The 9284-nt window shown below is 38.1% G+C and overlaps 1 protein-coding gene across 1 annotated transcript in view; it reads right to left on the reverse strand.

Moving 5' to 3' along the window:
- ap3b2 (adaptor related protein complex 3 subunit beta 2) overlaps window positions 1-6298 on the reverse strand; it is a 40661-nt gene extending 34363 nt beyond the window's left edge. Inside the window, exon 1 of the mRNA XM_073472415.1 lies at window positions 6186-6298. Coding sequence (XP_073328516.1) covers window positions 6186-6298 — 113 coding nt within the window. The remainder of the gene's footprint in view (window positions 1-6185) is intronic.
- Window positions 6299-9284: the final 2986 nt, after the last annotated feature.

Here is a 9284-nt window from a genome sequence, read left to right on the forward strand (position 1 = left end):
CCGCCTCTTCACATTAACGGCTGGAAATCTCGCTTCCCTCATTCACTCACTCTACGCAGCTCTCTTTATCCGCCATCGTCTGAACTTCAACAACCTAACAAACCTTTTCTGATGCCCAACAGATGCTTTAGAAATATTACTCACTCCTCTTGCTCATTATGTTGAAAAATTTCTCTGTCTTATTCATTTTTAATATCCTATGATGTGCCTTTTTTCTCTTCTTACATGACTCAGCTTTCTTGGCAGTGTCGTGATGAGGACAACTCTCTCTCCCCCTCTCTCTCTTTCTCTCTCCCACTCATTTCGTTTTGGCTCGAACCAAAATAACTGCCTTGAAGCGCAGTTCACATATGCTCTTCCTGTGATCTGTCACAGCTCAGTGAGGATTTGTAGAAAATTGCTCAGGATGAATAAGATGTTTGACCCGTGATATTGCCAAGAAATACACCGTGGGGCTGCAGCAACTATAGTGACAATCCTAGTATGGAGTGTTTTCTTGCTGTAAATGCTGTAAATACAAATGCAATGTAAATTTCCCTCCTGCAGTTGCACCAGAAAGTATTTTTGGCTGGTTCAACAGACGGATTCTCTGATCTCTTAGTTTTCAATTTAGAAGAAACATGTTTTTAAGAAATATAGTCTAAATAATCTCCATCTAACAGCACAAAAATGAAAAACATCACAGTCATTATTTAAACATACAAAGAAGATCCAGTTCTGCAAAATCTCTTATCATTCTGACTACAGAAGACTGCTGCTGCCAATTGATATTTAAAAGCATCTTTTAGATTTTCTCCTCCTCTTGTCAAAACTTTTATGTCTCAGTTTGGTGGGCTGTGCAGCAGTATCATATTCTCTAAAAGGAGGAAGATTATAGCAACAGAGTATCTCAAAGAGAATATAAGAATGTGTTCATGAATTAATTAACTCTGGCATGTATGTAAGTCCTGAAGCTGGATAATTCATATTCATCCCCTACTGGGACCACACTCAACATAAGCCTTTAAGCTTGTCTCTGTCATTTTTTAAAAATCCTTATTTATCCATTTGTGGGTTTTTTTCCAAAGGAATAGTTTGACATTTTGGGAAAAATATGCTTTTTTGTGTTCATGCTGAAAGTAAAATGAGCAGATTTGACGTCTGTATGATAAATGAAAGGCTACATCACATAACCATTCTTCTTAGCTTAACATAAGGACTGGAAACAGCTAGCCTGGCTCAGTATGAAGGAAACAAAATCTACCAACAGCTGTAAAGCTAGTTTGTTTAATCCATACAAAGCCTCAAACTACTTCAGTTACTTAGGAGAATGCTGCAACACTGTTGTTTTGTGGACTATGACACACTCAACTTTCAATCAAGCATCGGGGTGAGAAGATAATGATGGAATTTTCATTTTTAGGTGAACTTATCCTTTAATCAAACTTTTTGAGGGGCCAAGACACCTCAAAGAAGCAATTACAATCCACAATGAATTATTGCAATATTTTATCCTCCTTTTGAAATCCTGTAAACTATAGCCACAGTTGAAATAGCCTTTGAATTTCTACATTTGCACCATAAAACACAATATTGCATTAAAAATAGTTATTTTTTGGCACAAGCTCCTCCTCCGACAGATTTCTAGCATGAACTCACATTGAATTGTTTCTTTTGTTTTAAATATCTCACTCAAAAAAAGCCACATGAGGTAATGTATCCAATCAACATAGCCATCTAGTCGGCCAAATCACTTTTGTTTGTTTGCCTAGAGTGGATCTTTGTGTCAAAGATCTCTAAAATTCACCTGAAAAGTAGATTGTGTATGCTTTCAAGATTGATCTGAAATGGCCAGATCACCCACCCCTACTTCAAAACAACATGTTGTCTTCAACATGGCTAATGGTATGACACAATTGACATAATTTGACATTTTCACAAATTAACTAGGATCCAGCCAACAGATCCATGTGAATCATCGGCCAAGAAGGGCAACCATCACATGCAAATACAAAATGATACTACTTTGACATTCACTTTGACATTTAATTTCACGACTTGAGAATTACATGTGTTACAGATCCCTACAACAAACAACCCCCACTGAAATCTCTGTACCAAGTCACGACTGAAGCACCCCTATTAAACTTACAACAGTCATTTCATGTTGAAAGCTTTACAGAGTAAAACTTTTGCACCTGTGGATCAACAGGTGCGTAGGAGGAGACCAAGGGGCGACAAAGATAACCAGGTTATCTTCAAGAAAACCTGATGAAGGTATTTGTATGGAAACAATGTTATTAAAATTAATTCTTGATTGCACATGAGATGAAGTGTGTGCTTGAGTTTTTGTCCTGATGCTCAGGGACAGAAAAGACCTTTTAAAGAAGAATAAATGTGTTTTTTCTCAAAGTAATAACACACACACAGATTGAAATGGTTTCAGGACTGAAGCAACATTTCACATCTAGCCATGTTTCCAAGGAGACGAGAGTGAAGGTCGAGTCAGCGCTTTCACTGTCATGTTTACAGACAAACCGGTTGATCTACCTTAACTGATGAGACTATGACTTCTGCAAACAGAGACCTACATGACTACAACGCCCAGCCTAAACCAGAATCAACTGATAAAGGCAGAATTTAGTCACAGGTAGTTTAAAATGCATGACTAATGTCTGCCAAACAGCCTCAAGGCCAAATCTCCTCCTCCACATCCAAAGGTCACAGTTCACATCCACAGATGCCTCCTACATCTACGGACAAAGAGCTCCCTCTGCTGGTAAGTTATGGTGATGCTGCTGCTTATACTGCACAGTTTCAGTGAAGAAACAGTGAGGGCGTTAAACAGTAATGCATTGCCATTAGACATGTTCGCAAAATGAGATAAGTGCACAGTTTACAGATGTTAAACAAAACAACCAAGATTAAAGCCAATGTAGAGACACAAAACTTGTAGGCTAAAATGTAGGGCTGCAACAAACTGTTATGTTCACTGTTGATTAGACAATTCTATTGTATTGCTTTCTCAATCAATCGATCAGTTGTTTAGTATTTCCCAAAGCCCAAGACAAAGTCAATTCAATTCAATTCAATTCAAAGATATTTAGTTTACTGTCATAGATGGGTAAAGAAACCAAAAAATATTCACATTTAAGAAGCTGAAAGACAGAATTCAAGAGAATTTTGTTTTTTTCTTTTTTCTTCAGTTTTCTTTAAAAACAATACCCAAACAGATCAATCGATTATCAGAATAGTTTGCGATTAATTTAATAATAGCAGCTCTGCATTTAACATTCACACAACCCCTGGAAAAAAAAAGTTGTTTCAAAATGACTTAAGAAAGCAAGACTTTAATCATACCAAAATATAAGTCTGCCTTGGAAAAAAAACCCAAAACTTTATTTATAAGAAATCACAGATATTATTGTCATATGAGAGTGATAAATTTGAATACAGTTCATTTTAGAATAAAGCTGAGATGTCTGTACTGTATATCCAACGGAGGTTGACAAATCTAAAGGCATACAGTATAACTCACAGAACGTGGGCACTGATGAGTCATATCAATGCATTTAGTCAGCATAGATGACGTTTAGGCTTGTGATGTAGTAGCATTGTGCAGTTTCAGACATTTTTGTCCAACAGCTTACTATGGAGCTGATGTATTATCAATATATGTCTATGGCTGTGCACACACAAAGGTGTTTTCACTTTTTCTGGTTGAGTAAACCTCTGCTTGGGATGAAATCGACTTTTTTGACAACAAAATAAGTGAAAACACGAGTGAGGGATTACTGTGGGTTTGTAGAGCCTTTAAAAACTATTATCAGTATTTTCAAAGGAATGCAGCAGTTTAATTCTAGCTTGTTACATTTATCTCACATACACAAAGACATTTTAAACAGATTTCAAGGTCAGATAGAATATAAATTGAAGGCCAATATTAATTTACTGCAGATATATTGTATCAAGACAAGAAATTTCAGTACAGAACCACCATACTATGAGTAATTTAGAAACATGTCTCAATTATGTAATTCCAGAGGCAACTGACAAGTGGATTTTTCAACTGTAAAATTAAATGCTTAAGAATTAAAGTGATTTTAAGATTGTTTGTTTATGTTGTGTGTTTATAAAGGAAATAATCTTGGGTTATTAATAATCTTGTAAACAACTTACTTACTTTGCAAATTAAAAATGCCATGTGTGAGAATTTTATTTGAAAACATTCAAAAAATTAACTAAAGGTATCCATACAATGAGATGAAAAAACAGCTTAGATGTTATGATGGATGTGTTGTGTTGCAGAGATATAAACTCAAGTTAGCATGCTAACCAGCTAGCCCAGGCCCATTTCAGTCCTGCTCCTGTGCTAGCTGAATGGCTAACTGAGCTAATGTGCTAACGGCAGCTAAAGTTAGCAGCAGTTAGCAGTTACTGCGGTGATATGCTGCCTGCTGTTTGTTTGGAGTATGAACTTGACAGGTGGCCAATCCTTACATATTGCACCTTTAAAATTTTTGCACACAAAACATACAAAGAGCTTAGAAAATATGATGTCATTAGATGTCAGATAAATTAAAGCAACTACCCCAAGAGTCTAAAGAAATTCTATTAATAGTATATAATTATAGTAAAAGTCCAGCACTGACAATGTCACTGGAAAGGATCACGGTTCATATTTCATGTTCATGTTTAATATCATATTGTTTTCATATAGGCGGATATCGGACAATATATAAGCAGATCCTGATATATCTGTGATAGGCCAATATGAACAAATAATATCCCCCTAATAATATATCTGTCAGACTGTAAATATGCAGTATCACTTTATAACAACTAAAAGAATATAACGCTATCATTCAGTGTTGGGGTAACATGTTAAAAAAGCAAACCGTTACAGTAATATATTTCTTTTAGCAGTAACGGAGTAATATAATACATCACTAATAATGTTTCAGTAATTTATTACTACAGTTATGTCACGTAACACATTACAATCTGCGTTACAGACTGATGTGAAATGTTCATTGTTGTTTTTTGAATGAATCCTAATCCTTTGAGCGCACTTTAATTTACATTCTTGAATCATATATGATCATGCATTCCTTGTTCTGTGGACTAGAAAAAAAAAGTTTTGTCTTGTTATGTCATTATAGGCTTCATTATAGAAGGTATAGGTCTATTGTGTTTCATATGACTAAGCCTAGAATTAAAAATATTTATTCCTATTATTATATCATTATATCTCATAATATATCAGACTCTGATCCTTTGTCTGCCTGCTCATCCCTGTGTCCAAGGCCATTAGTTTAGTTAAAAAGATCTAGGCTATTTAATTATTCTATACAGATTATTGGGGCATTTGTTTAAAGTAACTAAAGAGTAGTGTCATAACTTAGTAATTTATTACTCTACGCAGACAGTAATATTGTAACGTGATATATTACTTTAAAATGAAGGTAACTAGTATTATATTGCATTTTGAAAGTCACTATGGACTGACTGATCATATCACAAATGTGTTATAATAGGCTACGAATATACTGCCTAACCCAGCATTAGGACTAATGATTATTTGTATTGTTTTGTCCAATTAATAATCTTGTAACAGAGTGTTTTCTCAGTGTGGTGGTAGTACTTTTAGCTAGCCTAAGTAAAGGATCTGAACACTTCTTCCTCCACTGTGTACAAACAGAAGATACACTCAAACACTGTGTGTGTATGTGTATGTGTGCAGCTGCTGCCGCTCTGCGCGCTGTCCAGCAGGGGTGGTGCTGAAAAGCTCGGAGCTGAGGCCTGGCATCCCCTCTGACAGGCCTTCCACATCTCCCCTCACAAACACGCCGATATAAACACCCTGAACACCGCTGCCGTGAACACACACCAATGGGTGAACATGTATTACAGGTCAGCACCAGAACTGGATCATCATTTGTCCGTATCCGCGACCAAATCACGGTGAGAGATTCACGACCACAAAAAAGCAGACACTGCTTTAAATCACGGGCCTGATAGCAAACAAAGTTCAGTTTGGGGGGTTTCTATGCTGCTTCCCGTCCACCGACATTAAATAGCACTTCCTAGCAGACAGGAAACCACATCCACACCGCGCCTCCCCCGCCATTAGCTGCCCGGTTTACCCCCCACGATATGACAAACACTAACGGCGTCAAGCGGCACCCAGGCAGGTGGCTCCGTACCTTTTGTAGTCGGAGGAGAAAATCCCTCCGCTCGCCGGGTCGTGACCATATTCAGGCTCCCCGACACTGGACGAGCCCCCCTTCTCATCGTTGAAAGCAGAGCTGGCGGACATTGCCGTGGCTTTCTGTGTTTTCTCCCCCTCACACAGCAGCGATGGAGATTTAGTGCAGAGGGCAGCAGGATGTACGGCTCTTAAAGGCGCACTGACACACGGCCGTTATCTCCGAGATGCTCGGTGAGGAGGGGAGGGGGGTGATGGGTGGAAGAGCGGAGGGGGAGGGATGACGTTCTGGTCACGTGATTTGAGTGTCAGTAAAACCCGGAAGTCTTTGACACAGATTCCCTCTTCAAGGTTCAGGGTTCATGTATTCGTCATTGTACAACTTGTACAACATTATGCAAGTTTTAGACCCTTAATGCTACACAAGAAAAACTTTTTTTTTTTATTGTGGAGTGATGAGTTAAAGAAGTGTTTCACCACTACTGGACAGACAGCCCTTGAATAAAACTGGGCTGTCTATGCAATAAAAAGACACAAGAAAACAGAGGAAAAGGGCTGTGGTATTGTGGTATATATTTGTGAACGCAAAGATGGCAGCCATTCAGTCCAAGAGCTGAAGTCACACCTCTTCCCCGACCTTATTTCAAAAAAACTTTGTCTGTTAGTGAATGGAGAGAAACAAATATTTTTTTGCATTACTGCAGTTGTCAATATGGCAAGTTTTATTGTTATTTTCACCTTTTTTAGTACCTTTTCTGTGCGGAGTTGGCAGCCATGTTGGTGTTTGTGACATGCGTTGAGCGGGACAATGTAGTTGACTGAGCAGTTTTACACCAAACAAGAGGTTGTTTTGACAACAGTTGACAAACATCCTATGTGTAGTTCATTACACAGTTGAAGCAGGATCAAAAAATTATTTGTCTCTCTCCATTCACTACCATACAAGATTTTTCTGAAAGTTTCGGGTCCACCCGAAGGGGCGTGACTTCTGCCCTCTATATGTGGAGTAGTGTTTTTCCTGCTGGCCCTGCCCACAAGTTCTTGGGCTGCAGGCAAATGGAAAGAAGTCTAAAGGATAAGTTCACAAACAAAAGGAAATTCCGTCATTATCTACTCACCCCCATGCCAATTGAAAGTCGGGTCAAGTTTCGTAGTGCACAAAACATTTCTGGAGCTTCACAGCAAAACTGCATTACAGCTTTCTCCTACACAACCAAAGCAGATGGGGACTTGTTTTAGAAAGTAAAAAACAACCAGAAGAAAGACATAAAATGGCTACATACAGCTCGTCTGACATAATCCAAGTCTCCAGAAGCCCAGATACCAAATTGATTTGAACAGATATTATTTAACCCCGTCTGAAGTGGGTACACAAGCCCGACTGTGCATTGAGGGTGCAAATAATGTCTTTTCAAAACAATCTGGGGTTTCAAGGTTTTGTTTTGTATCAATCTATTGATGCTTGTATCAACACTTTCAACAAAACAGTGCATTGGTAATATTAAAACATTAAAGGTATGTGTGGTTGAAATTTATAGACATGAAGGAATGTTTCATGTATGCATTGATGTGGAAGACAACCTGTGAGACCTCCTACACTTGGAAGGCTTCATGTTCCGAGACTCTGGTGGTTTAAAGATCACATGGGACCTTGGAGATGTTCTAGACCCCCCTGATAATACTAACTAAGAGACAACAATGACTGAGGGTTATCCACATTGATTTGCCTTGTCCCAGGTGGCGTGATTATACTTGATTCTTTACTGTACCTATATCTTCTCTGATGTCAGATTAGTGTTGTAATAAATTTCTACTATTTTCAAGTATTGACACTTGCTATTTTTGTCCACATCAGTATCAATCCACCCATCCCTTGTAGGATTTTTTTGTCCCTCTTTTCTCCTAGTTTGGAATGGCTTCCTCAGACATGCTGGTCTGTGACACTTCAAACTGTTGGTCTGGTGAAAATGTGGTCTTAGAAGCATGTCAATCAGATGTATAAAACAATGTGACAAAAGTGTCATGGCAATTTTGTAAGTATCCAATATGTTTACCAATGTGACAATACTCCCAAATAATAGATAATGCTCTAAACTTGCTGTTAGTCTTGAGTTATTCACATAAATGGACAATCATGTCAAAAATGACTTTTGCAAATGCTTTTTTAGTTGATGCTCCTGCGAGTTTAATTACAAAATACATTGTATGATGGTTGGTACGTAGTGTTGTATGGTTAGAATTAGTATGATATTTTTTGTTATATAAGTAGGAAGCGATGGAAATGGTATCTGAAGCACAGGCTGTAGTTGTTGCAATTTTAGGCAAGGTTCAAGTTATAATCTGAGCTTTGTGGGGGTCTCTAAAATAACAGACCCTAACCCTAACTAACGTTAGGGCGGATAAAGACAAATAGGATAATAGCCAAACATGTTTGTCTTGAGAGAGAGAGAAAGAGAGCCCGCCAATTCACACCTGGCATTAAATACATCTCGAGTGACAGGATCTCACTTCTTGGCAGTATATGCAGATATTTTACACAAAGAAAGAAATATCTTCATATATAACGCTTGCCGAATGAACAAGAAGGCCTAAATAGTTAAAAAGAAATTGTTGTATACAGCGTTTCTCAAATTGAGCATTGGTGAAATCAGTTAAAACAGTGTGTTCAAACAGCTGCTGGGAGGCATGACGCTCTTCAGATGTTGTGATTTTACTGCTTTAGCAGCTAGGACCCTCCCATATAGGACCTCAGCTCCCATCGGCTCCCACTTAACTCGAACCCTGATTTCAAGTCTAACATATTAGCAGTAGTAGTGTATGGAGCTGTAGTGGTCAATAATAACAGCTGAAGCACCGCATTGATTTACTGCCACCTAGTGTAGAAATAGGTTACATGCAGAAATTGTCTATCAGGCATGCCCTCACTCGGACATAACATGCAGCAGAGTTCATTTTTATATCTTGTATTAATGGTGTAGGCTAACAGAGGCGCCATTTTGATACATGTGCTAAAACATTTGTTAAAACAGGAAATGGTACTTTTCTGTTCCCCGCTCCGGTCTAAATATATATTAAAACTTTACATACCTGAGCTACA

Source organism: Pagrus major, chromosome 8 (assembly GCF_040436345.1).
Source record: "Pagrus major chromosome 8, Pma_NU_1.0".
In the NCBI taxonomy this organism is placed as follows: Eukaryota; Metazoa; Chordata; class Actinopteri; order Spariformes; family Sparidae; genus Pagrus; species Pagrus major.